Source organism: Dermacentor albipictus, chromosome 9 (assembly GCF_038994185.2).
Source record: "Dermacentor albipictus isolate Rhodes 1998 colony chromosome 9, USDA_Dalb.pri_finalv2, whole genome shotgun sequence".
Classification (NCBI taxonomy): domain Eukaryota; kingdom Metazoa; phylum Arthropoda; class Arachnida; order Ixodida; family Ixodidae; genus Dermacentor; species Dermacentor albipictus.
The window spans coordinates 56,221,832-56,240,423 of record NC_091829.1 but is presented as its reverse complement, the minus strand read 5'-3'; the positions used below and the strand labels follow the sequence as shown (position 1 = coordinate 56,240,423).

General features: G+C 47.0%; 2 protein-coding genes and 1 long non-coding RNA gene across 3 annotated transcripts in view; 1 reads left to right on the top strand and 2 right to left on the bottom strand.

Moving 5' to 3' along the window:
• LOC135896545 (lysosomal protective protein-like) overlaps nucleotides 1–18,592 on the top strand; it is a 38,730-nt gene that overhangs the window by 19,256 nt on the left and 882 nt on the right. Inside the window, exons 7-10 of the mRNA XM_065424973.2 lie at nucleotides 2,553–2,723; nucleotides 3,142–3,263; nucleotides 5,041–5,200; nucleotides 6,145–6,237. Coding sequence (XP_065281045.2) covers nucleotides 2,553–2,723; nucleotides 3,142–3,263; nucleotides 5,041–5,200; nucleotides 6,145–6,237 — 546 coding nt within the window. The remainder of the gene's footprint in view (nucleotides 1–2,552; nucleotides 2,724–3,141; nucleotides 3,264–5,040; nucleotides 5,201–6,144; nucleotides 6,238–18,592) is intronic.
• LOC139049933 (uncharacterized) lies at nucleotides 7,705–12,747 on the bottom strand. Its single transcript, XR_011508663.1, has 3 exons — nucleotides 12,682–12,747; nucleotides 11,789–11,926; nucleotides 7,705–7,920 (listed from the first exon to the last, which is right to left on the bottom strand). It is a non-coding gene; the product is annotated as an uncharacterized lncRNA (long non-coding RNA).
• LOC135896552 (perilipin-3-like) lies at nucleotides 13,666–17,664 on the bottom strand. The gene is made up of 4 exons (XM_070525583.1): nucleotides 17,144–17,664; nucleotides 16,343–16,480; nucleotides 14,239–14,407; nucleotides 13,666–13,682 (listed from the first exon to the last, which is right to left on the bottom strand). The coding sequence occupies exons 1-4, from the start codon at nucleotides 17,534–17,536 to the stop codon at nucleotides 13,666–13,668; spliced, it is 717 nt and encodes a 238-aa protein (XP_070381684.1). The 5' UTR covers nucleotides 17,537–17,664.

Genomic DNA, 18,592 nt, shown 5'->3' with positions numbered 1-18,592 from the left:
TAGAAGTAGTCTTTCGACTACTCAACTAGTTGAAATCATACATGACTTTGCTAGCACTGTAAACAAAGGGAAACAAGCAGACGCGACATTCATGGATTTCAGCAAGGCGTTTGATAGGGTGTTTCGCGTTAAATTGCTTGATAAGCTAGGAGGTGTGCTTAAAAAGGATAAACTATTAGCATGAATTAAAACCTACCTTACAAACCGCCATCAATTTGTTACTGTAAATAAAACAACCTCTGATACAGCTGCTGTCGATTCTGGCGTCCCACAGAAATCCGTTCTTGGCCCCCTTTTCTTTTTGTTATTGTCACTAACCTCTCTTAAGACCAGGCTTTACGCTGACGAAAGCGTTCTGTACGATGAAATAACAACGTAAGAGGACCAACTAAGATTAAACAGGGACTTTAATAAGGTAGTTGAGTGATGTAAACAATGGCAAATGTGCATTCATTTCGAAAATACAGTGTATATGCGGATGACTTTAAAAAAGAAGCCACTGCTATATCGCTATGGCACAGAAAACACTTTTTTGTCAGAGGTAGCGCAATATAAGTACCTTGGCTTGTACCTGGCCAAAGCACCTTGACACAGTAATAGCAAACTGCAGCCGCAAGTTGTTTTTTCTAAGACGCGTATTAAAATCCTCCACGCCAACAGTAAGTCACCCGCCGTGGTAGCTCAGTGGCTTTGGTATTAGGCTGCTGAGCACGAGGTCGCGAGATCGAACCCCGGCCACGGCGGCCGCATTTCGATGGGGGCGAAATGCGAAAACACCCGTGTACTTAGATTTAGGTGCACGTTAAAGAACCCCAGGTGGTCGAAATTTCTGGAGTCCTCCACTACGGCGTGCCTCATAACCAGAAAGTGGTTTTGACACGTAAAACCCCATAATTTCAACAGTACGTCTATTGGCATACAAAACACTCGTCCGCCCCGTTTTAGAATATGCTGTAGTTATATGGGACCCGTTCACTAAAAGCGATATTGGAAAGCTAGAAAGCTTACACAAAAAAGCAGTTCGATTCATCTACGATGCATATGGGCGTAGTTCTTTACTAACCTTTTATCTCGAAGCGGCTTGCCTTCTATAAGGGATAGAAATCGTGTATGTCGTCTGAAATTCTTTTTTCAACTAATAAATGGTCACGACAACCTCGACACGTCTCGCATTATCACCTATACAACAGGTTACGCCACCAGACAGCGACGCTCACTAGCTGTAACTCCATTTGCAACACGTGTCAACTGCTTCAAGTATTCATTTTTTCCTAGAACTATAGTAGATTGGAATAAGCTGGCCGATAAAACTGTAACATCGGACTCATTATCACTGTTAGAGAAATATCTTTAAGAAAAAAAACATTTTTTGCACTTGCTGAGATTGTTAGCGATATAACTGTTTGACTTTATGATTGGGAAAGATCGCTGAAGTAACGCTTCTTTTCGCGCCTGTTTGCGCTTGTGTGAAAATTTTTTTTGTGCAGTTCGCCATTTTTGTATTTGTTTTAACGCGACAGCGTTAAGGAGCTCGTGTCGCAGAAAAGCCGGTGTCGTCGGCGTCCGCGGCGTTGGCCATGAGCGATAAATCGCAGCAGGCACTTCATGAATAAAAAACAACTTGCAAGATGGGCTGGGTGGGAATCGAACCAGGGTCTCCGGAGTGTGAGACGGAGACGTTACCACTGAGCCACGAGTTCGATGCTTCAAAGCGGTACAAATGCGCCTTTAGTGAGCGCGGTGTTGCCTTAGAAACGAGCTGTTTCTAAGGGTCAGGCGTGCGTCGCTTGCTCAGGCGCACATTTCGTTTTCGCGCCGAACGCTGCGTTGCTCGACGCTCACCGCGTCCTATGCGGGACGCGTAGTCGCTGCATGCGCCGTAGCCCATGGTCTTACACCCCTTGGTGGGTCGACGGGAACGCTGTCGCGTTCCCCTCTTAAAGGCGAAGCTTAAGCGTCCTCCAATTTTTGTTTTGTAAACTTACTCGTGAACCACGCTGCTAAGATCTTGTTTAAGATCGAAGTATGTATGTATGTAACCTAAATTTTCAGAAATTATTTTAGTGTCAACAATTAGAGTCAAGTATCCTCCAACTTCAGCCGTACGAGCACTCCTGGAGCAATACCAAGAAAAGTAATTGTTTGGATATATATAGTAAGTATATAGTAGTATATAAGTAGTATAATAGTAAGTAAGTAGTACATAGTAAGTATATAGTAAATAAGTAAGTAAGTAAGTAAGTGAGTGAGTGAGTGAGTGAGTGAGTGAGTGAATGAGTGAGCGAGCGAGCGAGCGAGCGAGCAAGTAGTCCTGATCCCTTTTACCACAAGATGGCGCCACGAACGCGGCCGCTCACGTCCCTGATATTCCGTGAAAAGTAATGTGTTTACAGACAAAATGAGCCTCCGTATCATATGTTTACGGAAAGACTAAAAATGTGTGTCTATTTGCGCTCCTTTTAAGCACCTACGGATCGCCGTTGCTGTTGATTAGTGAAAACCGTTGGCTCCGTCGACATTCACTGATGATGGGCCGTCCGCACATGCCGCAGGTGAGGAGAGCCAGCTACATCGTCCTGAACAGCGGCCTGAACGTGTACAACCTGTACGACCCTTGCAGCTACAACCAGAGCAGCTGGTCTCTAGCGTTGCGCTATCCGGGGACCACAACGCACTACGCCGCCAGGTGGCTCATGAGCAGATTCTTCAAGTGGCCTACCACGGTGAGAGCGACGCGAATTTCCCCGGGCGCGCGGCCGAACGCGTGCGCAGTCTTAGTTCTTGGCTCCGTTTGTACCCGACAGGATCGAGCGGGTCGAGTCAGACCCGCTCGATCGTTGTCGAGTTCGACTCGACAACGTTTCCATGAACTCGTGCTTGACCGGGTCGAAATCGTCGCGGCAGCCTGTGTTGAGGTTCAGACATAAGACAACGCGTCTGGTCGATCGCCGCTGGCGGGGAACCATAGACCCGACCTGTCTGTCCGCGTTTACCTGTGCACTTCAATATGGGTTCGGGCTTGGTCAATCTATGGGGTGGAGTTCGAAGGGCACGAAAGTTGTTACGTACCCAGAGCATCTTGCTGCAAATTTGTAACGTTCCTGTGAGACGCGTGCTGTTTCGACTCCCAACCGTGCGCAGAGCTACAGCATGGTCAGCCCCAAGTGTATCGACCAGGATCGCCTGCAGCTGTACTTCAACCGCCGTGACGTCATCAAAGCTCTGCACGTCGAGGAATCGCCGCTGCAGTGGTACCCTTGCAAGTAAGTGGCATCAGTGCCGTGGTCTGCTTTGTGGGCGTTTACTAAAAGTAATCAGCACATCGCTTGAAAGACCGGCGAAAGTGCTTATAACGATATCAATAATATTTGTCTCTGTCTGTCGCTCTTTTTTTTTAAGGAAGTGGTCTCAGAGGAGAGATTGACGCGCCTTTAGGGGGTGCCGGCTATGCTCCACTGGAGAGCAGCGTGTCAGTGCTGGCTCTAGACCGTTGCTGCTGACGCACGTTTGCGGCGCAGAAATGCGCCTAGGGAATGTAGCGATTACAGAACGCGATTCTGCTATTTATCCTTTTATAACTAGTTCCGTTTTCATTAGCTCACGTTTCAATTCTACTCTACCTTTTTAGGGGCGAGATAATTGTGTACATTTAATATTCACTTTCAGCGCTAGTCTTGTATCACCAGAATCGTAAAGTTTGTGTAGCTGCTGAACAAGTTAATTTTCAATTATTGAACGACTTTTTATTTTATTGCTATAATGCGGACCCCATGTAACACCGTGAGAGAAACGCCAGACACGAGAACGTCAAACGTTTCATGTATAGCATATTCGGAAAGCATCTATCGAGCCACATGGACGCCTAATGTAAAACATCGTTAAAAATTAAGAAATAAATGAAGCCGCCGCAGGACTACACAAAGACTCTGTCGTATGCTTCTTACTCGTTTGTATCTAGACACTCAACGCTTATATATACCTGTAGCCCAGACGTGTGCGGCACCTTTTAAAGCTCATACACGTGCTTATGAAGGAGCGCTGCTAAGTTAAAACACAGGAACGCACACGTCTCAGACGAATCAGTCGTTTTTCACGATCGTCAAAGATAGTCGTTTTTTTAACGCGACAGCGTTAAGGAGCCCTAGTAAGATCTTGATGAGGGCTAGTTGGTTCATATTTAAAACTGAGGTGAAACAGCGCGAAAAAGACGAGGACACAAGGACACAAATACCACAGACAAGCGCTGCCCAAGGAGCCCGTGTCGCAGAAAAGCTGGTGTCGTTGGCGTCGGTGGCGTTGGCCGTGAGCGATAAATCCCAGCAGGCACTTCATGAATAAAAAACAACTTGCAAGATGGGCTGGGTGGGAATCGAACCAGGCTCTTCGGAGTGTGAGACGGAGACGCTACCACTGAGCCACGAGTTCGATGCTTCAAAGCGGTACAAAAGCGCCTCTAGTGTTTTTCTCCGTGCTTTCGCTTTTCACGCGTTATCTCGACATGTACAATTGTGCGCGCAGCGCTTGAAGGGGCTACGCTTAGCGATGCAGTGCACCCACTGCTCGTTCGCATTCTCCGTGCCGGCATGTGACGACTGCGGCGACGCGGAAACAATTCGTCGTGTTCGTTGCGAATGCCTGCAGTGCAGTGTGCGGAGACAATTGTTTTCCGTCGTGCTGAAACAGTTGGACGAGGACCCTCCGGCGGAAGAAAAAAAAAAGCGAAACATCGACGCGACTTAACATCGCATCAGAAGGACGTGAAAGCGCTGCGGCGCTGCCTGGGATCGACCGGCCTGTGTGAACGCCTGTGATTAGAACGCCTTTTCTGTTACCCGTTTTCTTTTTCGTTCCTTCTTTTTTTTCTTGTTCCTTTTTTTTCTCATCTCGCTCTTTGTCGTCTTTCTAACCCCTATATCCCCCACCACGGTGCAGGGTAGCAAACCGGAAACTCGCCTCTGCTGATTAACCTCAATGCCTCTCTCTCTCTCTCTCTCTTTCTCCCTCTCTCTCTCTACTGGGGTTCCGCGCAATGCGTTGCAGCCTGGCCATCAACTACACCGAGCAGTACACGACGATGCGCGAGGTCGTCCAAGATCTGGCCGAGTCGGGCCAGCTGAAGGCTCTCGTCTACAACGGTGACGTCGACATGGCCTGCAACTTCCTCGGCGGCGATTGGTTCGTCAACAGCTTGGGATACGAGGTAATCGGAGACGATACAGAGCGGCCATTGGCTCGTGTGCTCCTTATCATTGTCGAACGTTACGGTTTATCTCGGTAGTAATACGAACGAGACATGCTAGTGACTGTGCAAAGAATGTAAAGTGTACGCAGGCGATTGATTGATTTTGGCGTGCTGAGGCTATACCTGCAGGACGCCTTAGCACACGCCTCTTATTTATGTTGATTGACTGAACAATTCATTATGAATTGGAAATGTTCGCTGGAAATGGACTCTGTCGCTATCTTTTTAACAGTGTTTAAATTACTGAGTGAATGATCACGACTGGTGAAGTGTAAAAACGGCTAATTAGCAGGTCGATACCAAACGCAAAGCTGTCGCGTGTAAGTGAAAGAAATAGGCGCACGGTAAATAAATATTTCGCACAGTTTGGATATTAACTGTAGAAAACGGTCATCTACCGTTCACAGGCGTTTTCGTAAAACACCTACATTAAAGACACTCACGTTAAACAACAAACAATCAGGAAGAAGGCATCCAGACTAAATTAGATGGCCTCCAGTTATTTAGCTTGCGGAAGATTCCAAGTTTAAAGGTGCTTTAGCATCCCTCTACAATCACAACGTGGCTGTGATTCGAACTCAGGACCAGGGGACCTTTTCTCAGCAACATAGCGCATCAGCTACCCTCAGCGCTTCGGATAAGACACGTGAGTTCGGAGATTATGTAAGAAAATAGGTAAAATGCGTTATTTTACATCATCGCACGACCTGAATATTGGTGTAATGTGAGAACAATAGTGTACTCGTAGAGAGGAATAGGGTTATAAAATTAAACTTGTAAGCCTTCCTTACGGTGCCATGTAAATGTACGTTTTATCAGAGCTCTCTCGCAAGAGAAACGTGAATGCCTTTGTGGACATTAACATTGGTGTTTGCAATGCTATCATTTTTTTTTTCCAAAAGCCAACATCGGAGTACAGAATGTGGCACGTGGGGCAAGTGATCGCTGGGTTCGTCCAAAACTTCGAACACGACGTCACTTTCGTCACTGTCAAGGTGAGTCCACGGATGGATGAATGGATGCCACGAGCGTCCCCTTGGAAGAGGGGCGGTGGGTTGCGCCACCGAGCTCTGTTTCTCGTTTTCCCCCAATGTCTTAACCTATCTTCGTTTTAAGAAAAAAAAAAGAAATTCCCAGCATCAAACTTTCTGCAGCGTTATTGACAGCTTTGTTTCTGAGCGCTTCCGTTGTTTGCAGTCTTCCTACTTTTCTGCCGCCAAGCCTCCAGTCGCATTTTTTTTTTTTACTAATGCCTGTTGCGGACATGTGTACATTACCCCTGCTATCCCTGAGCCCAAGGAGGCCAGCGGAACCTTTGCCGGCAGCCGGCTAGCTGGCTTCGCATTCTAACGAAACAAGTTGCACGCATGTTAAAGTCGTTCCCGCGGCGTTTGACTTTTCAAAGCGAATAGCCTTCTTTGGATCTTTCGCCCGCTATCGCGGTCGACCTTTTCACCGCCGATACAAAGACAGCGCCTGCGCAACAGAGGTTTCTACTGCACACGGCGCCGAGACGTACGTGCCGACTACATCTACTGCCGGTAACGGAGCTGCTTGTTAATGGCTCTGTTCCCTACGGAATTACGCGATGTATTAACAAACCGAACCTATATATTCCGACTGCAACGCATAGAGGTCAAGGTCTTTTTTTTTCTCCATGTAAGCGCCCCGACTACGCAAACTTTGAGCGTTTTCGTTCTTTTGCGTTCGCGTTGTCGGTACATACAGTGTGCAGAAGCACAGCCAGCGTCTGAGAGGGTGGGTGCAGTTTCGCGACGAAAACGAAACTATAGATTGCATGCAACGCCGCGAACGCTATACGCAAATAGCGCTGTCACAGCGAAAGTCTCATTCAACGCTCGAAGAGACGCCGTTGCAGTTTTATATCCCCGACGCTTTCTACAGGATAATCTAGATGTAGAAACTACAACTTGTGGACTCAAGGTTGTGTCGTGTTGCGTATTATTTGCGCGCATCTGTGCCTCCAGTAGGCGACATACTAGCTATGTTTTAGTTGGGATCGCAAGTAGTGCGCCGCTGCTCGCAGAACTGTGGCACTGCGCTCGTCTGGTAGCAAATAAGATTTAATCTGCGACGCTTTCCACGTCGTGAATACGTCATACTTGACGATGGGCAAGTATGAAACTCAATGTTACATGCAATTACATGTTGCATGTCTGTCAGTTTTTCATGTGTGGTGCAATGTTTTTTTTTTGTCACGAATGCGAGCAGTCGCTGCAGACTTCATAGGCTTGTCTGCTATGAAACGAAGAATAGTCATCTGCGTAACTGTGCTGTTGCTCGCCGTAATTCAACGTTGTGGAAAGCCGGTGGCATATCGGGCTTGCCCGCGACATTCGCATTTCCGGTGGTCATGGTGCGGGCGTTGGCGCAGCTCCACCCAAGAGCGCCGACGAAATGCAAATCTTAGGGCGCACATTTAGGGAGACGGAGCGCAAGAATGCGGAACACTAAAAGAAAGCGATTTATTGGCTCTAAAACAAAACACAAGGACGTAATTCTTAAGACTAATAGTATACGTCGCGGTCACCTTCAGAGCTATCTTTCGAATCGTCCAGACCACCGTAATCTGCATCGATGGTGTGCCGATGAAGTGACGTTATGATTTCGGTGCTCGATGGTTCGCCATCATAGAGTAATTCGAGGTTAATGGGTTCCTGAGGGAAAAAAAAAACATAGCATGCCTGTTAGCGCAACATCAAAAAACAGTTTATGGCCTCAAAAATAAAACGAAGAAAACGCGTGCATTGCAGGTGAACATGTACGTATTGTTTATTAACCTCACCAGGAACGCTTCGGCGTGTAAGAAAGTCGAGGCGTTCCTCCAACCTGAAGACTTCTAAAAAAATTATCCTAATCGAGGAATGGTACTGCAGATCCCTCGTTTTTGCCATTCATGCTTTAGTGATGAGGCTCACAACCACAAGTTTGAACCAGCTTGTGATCTTCCCTGGTGTAACAACAACCGAGCACTAGTCCTTCGTGAGTCGGTACCAATGAATGGTTCACTTCATCAGTGAACCATGAATTGGTTCACTGATAAAGTGAACGTATTCGATACGTTAACTTTATTGTGAGCGATAAAGTTAAAGTACCAGGTTAAGGCTATGGCTTCCCAACTGTGCGAGGCTGACAAGGCAAAATGTTGTTTAGCTGTATGCAGGGCAAATCCCAAAATGCGGCTGATTCCATCGACAGCAAGATTGGGTTGTGTCCCAAAACGAGATTTGCTTCATGCACTCTTGTGGAGATATGACCACTACTATAGCTATACATTGGTTTAACAACGGTCTCAAAGGCTGTGACTATAGTACTTGGGCGTCCTTCGACATGGGTAGTTGATCGCCGTGAGTACCAATGGGTATCTGAATCACGGACAGCTGAGGCTAAATCTTGTCATTGCAGTTTGGCTAAATAAGCCCAGCCGAAGCAAGAAGTTCGGAAGGGTTCTGAGGGTAACATCTAGGCAGTTGAATATTTAACCCTCGCACTTACAGTAGGACTGGTCTACATTGTGGCAATATTGGATGAAAATTTGTCAATTGCGATAGTAATTAATTTAGGAACGTTCGGCTTCGTTTCTCGTAGCTTTCAATCTGACACAGTTTTAACTATATGCGTACAAATATTCTTGTACTTATTGACACGTATACCTACCTGTCCTTTTCTCGGGGACTGCATTTCACCAACTAACAACTTGGAGTTATTGCTCAGCGCAAGACGCGCCTGCACGATTTAGAACTTAGGCGAATGCCATCGTTGATTCTATCTCATGTGTATGTCCTCGCCACACCTTGCATAATCACATTGCATGCGCCACACGAATTTTGTAGTAGTTTATGGAAACCACGCGGACACCAGCGATTACCTTGGAAACTTCGACAAGTGACGTATAAAAGCCTGACCCGCTGATCGGATTTCGACGATGCCGACCGTCGTTGCCGCTATCGTTATACTTAAAGTGTAGCCTGTTGTGGCGGGCACATATTAGCCCAATAAAAATTTGGTCCGTGATACACAGTGTTGCTATATTGTATTCGTCAACGTCACAAGAACGTGACAATAGAAACGCGTGGAACGGTTAAAAACAGCAATGATATATGTGCGTAAACCCGACTGTAATGAAATGTTAACGAAGCTTTAGAGTAAAGTTCGCTACTACATGTGAAATAGAGTCACTGATATTCTAAAAACCGATATACATGGGTAGTTTAGAGTACTGAAGTTTAACAAATTATAGGTAAGGCTTGTGGCCTTGCTGTGGCTGAAACCAGAGTGCTACAATGTCTCGCCTAATGGTTTGGCTCCCGTTGCGAATACCAGAAATGAAAGACCACAGATTTATTGGCAGCCCCTTTGAAACGGGCTGAATGGAAATCGTCGCCTAGCTTGCTTGAGTTATTCAGGTATGCTACCATTGCTTTGCGCCCTTCTTGCATTCTTTATTCTCCTCTATCCCCTTTGTACCGCTGCCTAGGCACCCGGTCGTATCAGTCTCTTCCCTCAGCACAATGCGTTGGCGGGCTAGTTGGTGCGAATCCATGAATACTTTGTTTAGCGCAAAACGACAGACACAAGAAAGACGACAGGACAAGGCGCTACTCTCAACTGACATCATTTTATTGCGCCACTCCTTTATAGACCGCTCAAACAAGAGAAACATGCGCAGTGAGCATGAGCACCATGCGGTGGAGCCTTGTCCTGTCGTCTTTCTTGTGTCTGTCGTTTTGCGCTAAACAAAGTATTCATGGAGTCTCTTCCCTGCCTGCTTTTTTTTCCCCACCAATACTCTAAACGTCTCGGTTATATCTCCACTGATGATCGGATGATACTTCCGTCTACTTTAAATCCAAGCGTTTCCGTAAGTTGTTCGTCACGTACGGCTCTCGCCGGGTGAATCGCTTCGCATTGCATTAGGATGTGTCGAGTGGTCACTGGATTTTGAAGCGAAGCCTTCTTTGGTTCTACCGACCTTCCGGACGCTGCTGCGATAATTTTTCTCGCGCTTGCAGTTGGGTTTCTTGCAACTCGACCAGATGGCGCTCGCCTTCGCGCATACTGGGGTACAGTGATTACGGTGTAATGTAATGAGGAGGGAAGACAACCGATGGTCATTAAGAGTTACGGACTGGATCCCAAGGGAAGGGAAGCGTAGCAGGGGGCGGCAGAAAGTTAGGTGGGCGGATGACATTAAGATGTTTGCAGGGACGGCATGGCCACAATTAGTACATGACCGGGGTTGTTGGAGAAGTATGGGAGAGGCCTTTGCCCTGCAGTGGGCGTAGATTGGATGATGATGATGACGATGACTATGATGGCGATGATGATAGTGATGCTGATGATGATAATAATGATTACGATGATGATAATCATGATTACGATGATGATAATTATGATTACGATGATGATAATTATGATTACGATGATGATAATTACGATTACGATGCTGATTACGGTGTCGTGGTATCATTCGGCATTGTGGTTGGCAGCGAGATTGTCAGCTCGTGGGTCCGGCGACGTGCCCGTAACATTTCGCCATTCACGGGTTGCATGGGGATGCAGTTATCGTCGTACTAACCCTAACAGAAAACGTCATAACCAATTGCACGCCTATAATAAGAAAGATTGTTAGTCGCATTATTGTTGCCGATAACTTGCAAAGGATGGATGCGCCGCTATTTTTTTTTTTTCGTTTCGTGCTTCCGCTGAAGCTCTGAGGGCGGCCCTGTAGAAGTTTCTGCAATAATTACCGGAGAGAATTGTGGCGCATCTCGCCTGTGGGAACTGCAAGCGTGACGGTTCAACCAGCACGGGAGTGACGGACAGTACACGGACGTGCCTAAATGTCGTCCTTCGGGGAGCAACTTTTGTTGAATAACTCGCAATGATAACGCATGAGGCGAGATTCCCATTGCCTTCTGCGTTTCGAAAAAAAAAGATTTGATTCGACGTTCAGGCCAATAAGGGCTCATAAAGCAAAGAAGACAAAGCCACAAGGACGTCTGGATCCACAAGCACGGAGATCAGAGAAATACATGCGCTGACCATAATTCCCGTGAGAGGTGAAAAATCGCAGCGTCACAGACCCTGATCGTAATTTTAGTAGAAGCTGTGGGTAGTTCGGTGTAGCCGAGTGCCCCTAAGGCAAATATTTTTGTACGGTTTCCTCGAATAAACGAATGGACGAAGAAGGGGTCCCGTTTTCAGTATTAATACTTTGGGAACCCTCGTCTGTATATTACATTTATGTACAGCCGTGAGCAAAATTATAGGGGCCACAAGGTCTCCGAGAAAACTAATTAACATTCATAAAGTGAAATTCACGAGTACACTGGAAAGTTCGCAATGCCAAGTCTGGACTACAGTCCTCAATTTCAAGTTGCATTCACAGGCAGAGGAGAAAAAGTCGGCTTTATCGCGCGATCCCTGGTTCGTATACTTTTGCTCACGGGTGTACCCATGTTTTGCATATGAATAAACTTCAACTGCAACTCTGCAATTGGTGCAAAGCCCCGCAGAACGCACCGTACGGGAGAACGGTGCGGAGATCGAGGACCATGCCGTGCGGCAGAGTAGCACGGAGGCGTCGACGTACGCCCGCCGAAGCTCGCCGCAAAGCTTGATCACGTGATGGAACCCGGAGCCGGCATGCTCGCTGGCAGTCTGCAATGTTGCGCGGTAGAAATCGTTACACAGAAGACGCTGCCGTACCCCGCGATTTTTTTTTATATCTTACAACATTTACAGCGTTAAGCAGACAAGAGCTCGGTGTGCGGGTATCCCTGTAATAATCACATCTGCTTGCAACCTGGCGCTCGAAAAACAAAAGTTCGCGCGCGCGCACAAAAGAAAAAGGTTGGTGAAGTTACGTGGATGTAAACCCAGGAAGCGACAGCTCTGAAGCGGGAGCTGTATACTATCACTTCGCAAGCACATTTTTTTCGTTAGGTGAGAGCAAGACATTCGAGAAAAACAAACGATTGCAATTATGAACGGTATCTGAAAACGCAGAATTCAAAGCGTACGGCGCAGTAGAATGTGTGGCAGGTATGCTAAAGCACCTCTAAACACTCGGTCGTTCTTTCGGCAGTATACCAAGTATATTGCAATGACCCTGTTCGGCGTGGAGGACGAGCGACACACTGACAAACATTAAATAATGCCCAAGCGGCAGGAGCTTATACGTTACCACCTGCGATTTTCGCTCGCAGTCTCATTATTGTGGTCACGCAGTAGTTTTATGTTTAGCGCTGCAAGCCGTGCCGCTTCCCGTGCAACGGGCCCTTTTACATGTGCCCACGGTGCACAACTCCTTCAGCAGTATCTTCTTTTAAGTTTTATTTCGCCCCCCCCCCCCAATTTATTATAAAGGTTTTTCTTTGGGCAGCAATTTAACTGGCAACGAGCGAAAAGCATACCGTGGGCTCGTGAAGGGGCTCGGCGGGCCCTTCGAGAATGCGCGTGGCTGCCGCGAAGGTCAAGTCAAGTCAATTTATTTCAGCATTTCTTTTGTACAAACAGAAGAATGCTAGGACAAGCACAAAAAGCTGCTAAGCTGCAGCTTGACTGGGTGCTTGCCCCATCACTTGGCAGAAACAAGAGACAGTAAATACATTTGAGTGAAAAAAAAAAAAATATTTACAGATTTCAAATGGTCATGTAAAATCATGGGAAAAAAACACAAAGTACATCATACAAAATACTCAAAAAATCTGTAGCGACTGCTCTGTTATAGTATGTCACTGAAAAATATATAATAAACAGTAGCGCACAGAACAGAAAACAGGAAATGCTAAACACATGACGTAATGTAATTAGAAACCTTTCTACAAGAAAATTGAACAGAAGTACAACATAAATATTCCAATTTGATGTAGTAGTCTAATCATACAGTCAACGAACGGTCTATATTTTTTAAGAGCACCAGCGATTTAGTAAAAAAGTTTTCCATTTTTTGCGGGTTAAGTTATCTATGTCAATATTGTCTTTTTCCAGGTCACCTAAAAGGGTAGCTATGCGCGATTTTAACCTGTTTGTTCCATGACATGTTCTTGAAAAGGGAGTCAGCCAAGTGCTTCGATTTCTGAGCGTATAGGGTATGTCGGATGGTTGTGTTAACGTGCATAAAGTAAGAAAGGTGGTTTCGTTTTGCTTAAGACTGTTTTTGTATTTTAATAGTAGAGTAAAGTCATACAATAGCTGAAATGGAAGTATGCCATATTTTAGAAACAGATCCTTTGTATGCGCATCGTGTACTACATTCGCTATATGACGCAGTGCCCTTTTCTGTAGAGTACACATTTTCTGAATGTTCCTCCATGAAGTAGTTCCCCATATAAGAGTACAGTAGTTAATGTGAGCTGCAAAGAGAGCGTTATAAAGCAATAATTTAATCTTGTCCGTCAGTACATGACGAAGCCTAGAAAGCACACCGCACGCTCGTGACAGACTTGCACATACACGATGTACATGAGCATCCCAGCTTAAGTGTTCGGTGAAGATAACTCCTAGTGTTTTAACCTCACTCACAACAGCTATTTTTTCACTCCCTAGGTACAGATCAAGTGAATGGTTAACTGGTTTTTGAGAAGGGGTGAATAAAACTGATTTTGTTTTTTTGGTATTAATTTCAAGTGAATTTGCGATACTCCAGGAGTGCATTTTTTGAAGTGTTGAGTTTGCTAAGCAAGAGAGCTCCTGAACATCGTATGCTTGAATGAATATGGTTGAGTCATCGGCAAAAATAATGAACTGCGCATTGTTACTAACTTTTACGATATCATTTATATATAGGTTAAATAAGATCGGCCCTAATATGCTCCCCTGGGGTACCCCTGCAACAATATCTTCTAAAGAGGAAAGGTGATTTGTGATTGCTACTGCTTGTTTCCTATGCTTTAAGTATGATTGTAAAAGAGAAAGAGGTAGGCCACGAAACCCATAGTATTCTAATCTAGCAAACAAGGTTCGATGACTTATTCTATCGAAGGTCTCTTCGATGAGCTTCCTGCACCGTTGGCGCTCGGCGTTGAAGTAGTGAGAGAGGCAGACGGAGGCCTTCCAGCTTACGGCGAGGAGGCGGGGCAGGGTGGAGTTGCGGGAATCGCCCTCCAGGGCCGCGTCTGGTTCTATGGTTTTGATGACCTGCAGTGAAGACGGCAGAAACCACAGACATCGTTTAGCTTTCAAGGGAACTCAAAAGCGAATCGTAAACTTTGAGACCGAATAGAAATGCGTGTCGAATTGTACGAGAAGCGAATCGAACCAAATACTTTTTTTTCAAATAATGAACGGCCGTTTGCACAATGAGAAGCAATGTTGACATCCTGGTATTCGTAACGTTGGCAAGTTTCTTTCATTACATTACACGTTAAGAAGCGTTGTTTACGAAAAGCGCAAGTGGTGCACTGGGAACAAACACGCAGTCTGTACGCATACTCAGTGTTCTTCGGAAAATGCGATTGATCGTTGTATGGACGGTAAGTTCTGGCTCCTTGAACTACGTTAATTTGTCTACCATAGCTACTGCGATGTAAGCTACCGTACATGTACTGCAATTTTATGTGTAACCGCGCAGAGTTGACGTTCCGAAGAAAAAAAATTCGTCGTTAAGAATAGTTAATATTTTATTCGGAAACAGAATTGATACGACACTATTAGATTCGTTATTCGAATCTTTGGAATATTCGGGTACTCCTAGCATTGAGAATCAAGAAAATGAGGAGCTGCCCAGCCGCACAAGTTAACGCAAGTCCATGCGAACTACTAGAGGCTGCGTAGTAATGACCTGAGGCGTGCAACAAAACTATGAGATCGTACATTGCTGGTCAAGGGAGACCTACTGAAGCACTTCGTAACTGCTAGATAAATGATCTGACGAGCCCTTTCACACGCACGGGCAGTGTAACCGTGAGCAGTTGCGAGCCATTCTAGTGCAGTGTGCGTCCACATGCGCCCTGTAGATGGCACCGTTTGAAACAGGAGTCTGGATGGATGCATATTATGAGCGTCCCCTTTGGAACAGGGCAGTGGGTTGCGCCACCAAGCTCTTGCTACTATACTGCCTAATATCCTACCTAGGTTAAACAATGAAAAAAGGGAAAAAAGACACTGAACTACCACGCCTAAATTTTCTGATCCCCTATTGCGAACTGTGCTTTTGTACGTCTCCGTCTTTTGTCGTTTCCCTACTTTTCTTCCACCAATCCTCCAGTTGCCTCTTACTGAACTGAAAATAAAGCGCCACACTGGTCACGCATCTTACTCGTACCATCTCATCAATGCCAAATGATTTGCGTATTTAAGTTACTGCAACGAATAAAGGCAAGGAATCGCGCAATGAAGTGCAGAGGGCGAGGTAAAGAGGGCAAGGACGTTAACCAGTCGAAAGTCTGGTTGCCTGCGCTACGCTGGGTGAAGGAAAAAGGGGAATATAAAGAAGGGAGAGAGGGACGTGCACGGACAGCACTATGGAATCAAAGGCGCTCGCGCAAGCGAGACGTTCCCCGAAAGAAGTGCATAATGGCGAATTTTGAGCACTGGATCACAGCTATGAAGGTTTCCTTCCGACAGCGCGTGGAGTGTGCAGAATTTTCGCCTGCCTAATGGCAGTATAGCAGAAAGCTTAGGGCAGGGCTAGCCACTAGTCTACCGATGAAGCACTAAATGTCCAGGTGGGTCAGTTCACAGTTGGAGATGGTAGAGTCTTAAAACAGAACAAATACAGCGTTTCCAGGGTGTGTCTAAACGACAATAGCGCTCAAACAGAGCACGATCATGCATCAACTCGCGAAGCCATCCACTTGGCAAGCTATGTGGGCAAATTATGTCCACGGGTTCAGCCAGAGTTCGCACATGCTAGCCCGTACGCTCCGAACAGGCAGCTAAATCGTGCAAGTTGGTACGATTCCGTGGTAACGGGAAGCACCAGATCGACGAGGAAATAGAACCAACGGAACGCGTTATTTTTCTTTTTGATTCTGCGTCCTCGTGAATTTCGCGCAGCCTGTTACCATGGGTTCTAAAAACTGCCCCGAGGTTCCGTATTCCCTAGGTAACACCTTGTGATGGAGGACGTACCTCGTCGCAGCCCGATTGGGCAGCTGCCAGTTGGTGCCATACGATGGCGTGAGTGCAGCGTGCAATGGACACGGCGGTGTCCACGGGGTGGCAGGCAGCATTGAAGGCACGCCCCAACAGGTCTCGGCAGGCTTCGATCTGCGATAAGGTGCGGGGGCGGTAGTCGCAGGGAAAGGTACCATGTTCGAATGGTTTCTGAACAGCGTTTGGGTCAGGCGTTTAGGCATATTCAAACTGGTCATTTGTCTAAAACGTTTTCATCGGAAAGGTTTCCTTGCGAAAACCACGGTATGATCACGCCGCAGACTCGCTCAGTAGGGCGACTGCACATCCGCTAACTTAAGCTGTGGGTTTCTTATTTGTTAAGGCAATCTCGAATAGGCATGATGTAGGCTTTGTTTTTAAGGAAGATGTCGCTCGCGTTAAGCACCTGGTTTAGGCAAGGCACGTTTGCGACGTATGCGGCGTATGCGACTGGGATGCAATTCCGTAAAGAAGGAACGGCTTACAGGTACTAGGGGCGTGCTGCACAATCCACTGAGTTCCATGTTCCCAAGTGCTAAACTACCCAGTACTGAGCCGCCTATCACTAAGCTACACAGAATGTGCTCTATGCTGTCACAATTGAACATCTGAACCAATCACATCGCTGTCGAGAACACGCTAGTTGCTGTGCAGAAGGAAATGGGCCTTCGAGATAGTTTCCTAGTGCTCCGCTTTCCATTCCTTTTGGAGAACGCAGTCACTGCCAACCGTGTGTACTTGGAAGGATGAGCTTTGTTACCAAAGAAGACTGCTAACCTTTTCCTGCGCGTACGTCTGTCCGTCGCTGTACTTGCGTTTGCCAAGGTCGCGGGCATCTCCGATGATCTCGTGCGGCGTTTTGCTCGTCACCGGATAGCTGTTCTCGAGCTTGTTCAGGACCTCGCAGGCGAGGCGGTCGGCGGCCTGAAGTGGGCCGGAGAGCTGTTCCACGGCGGGCTTCCCGAGACGGGCGTAGGCGTGCGAGGCGCACTTCTCGACGGTGTCCAGAGCGGTCGCAGCCAGGGCGGAACGCTTCTTCAGCGCGCTGTAGCACTCCGCGGTCGCGAAGCACAAGAAGTTCACGCTGTTAATCGACGCGACGTGGTTCACGAAACGGTACTGAGAGCTGGTTCCTTCGCGGCCATCTTCGCTCGAGCTGGTAAAACCCATAGCCAAAAAAGGACTGGCACTGTTCACGCAGTGACCGGAGAGGATTGAAATACGCACTCAATGTGTTCCCGGAAAGCGATGCTGCGATTAATGAGAGCGGGCGGTTCCGAAATGCTCTCTTCTTAAAGGATTTGACGCCAGCGACACGTATGACGTCATGTGAGGCGCACGACCGTTGCGATGAATTGTAAATTCACATCGGTATCGCTCGAAGGTAGTGGTCGAGTTGTCACCCTGATATGTTTGATATCATATGTGTCGCCCTGATATGAGTTGTCGCCCCGTTATGTTCGAACCGCAGGAATCGCTTCCTCTAGATTGTTGCAGCGCATATCATAGCGTTCCGAGAAAACAAAAAAAAAAACGAAGCCGCGTGTGTCCTCCTACGCAAGTGGAAGTAAAGCAAATACACTTAGACTTTTTTTATGGCAAACAAAGTTTGCTTCATGTTTATTTTTTCATCATTTCTTTTTGCGCGATTAGCATTGTTGGGCTACTTCAGGAGGCTTTTGATCTCTGATCATCTGGGCATCCCCGACCTCTACAATAATAAGGGGAGACCTTTCAAGTTTCTACCATGCAAGTCGGAAATGAACCCACGTCACACGGGCTCCTCAAGCAAAGCAGCCCGACACTTTAGCGAGCTGCGCCACGAATTTACTGCGTCATCATCATCATCAGCCTGGTTATGCCCACTGCAGGGCAAAGGCCTCTCCCATACTTCTCCAACTACCCCGGTCATGTGCTAATTGTGGCCATGTTGCCCTGCGTATTTACTGCGTATGTGCCCCCTATTCAATGAACTTTTTTTCACGCCCACTTGGGTCAGTGGGTAAGTGCCACTGAGTATGCGGCCAGTGAAGAAACGATACTCAGCGGTCGCACGCACCGGCGAGCCACGCATCTCGGAGGCCATGCCGTCGCAGACCTCACGGCGACGCCGCTAGATTCCGCAGCGTGTCCAGATAGAAGCGCGAGAGAGGAGTCCCGCTGCAGTGCACAGAGAACGGGGAGTACGGAGCCGCGGCGCGCGAGCTGCTCGCTGCTGGGTGACGT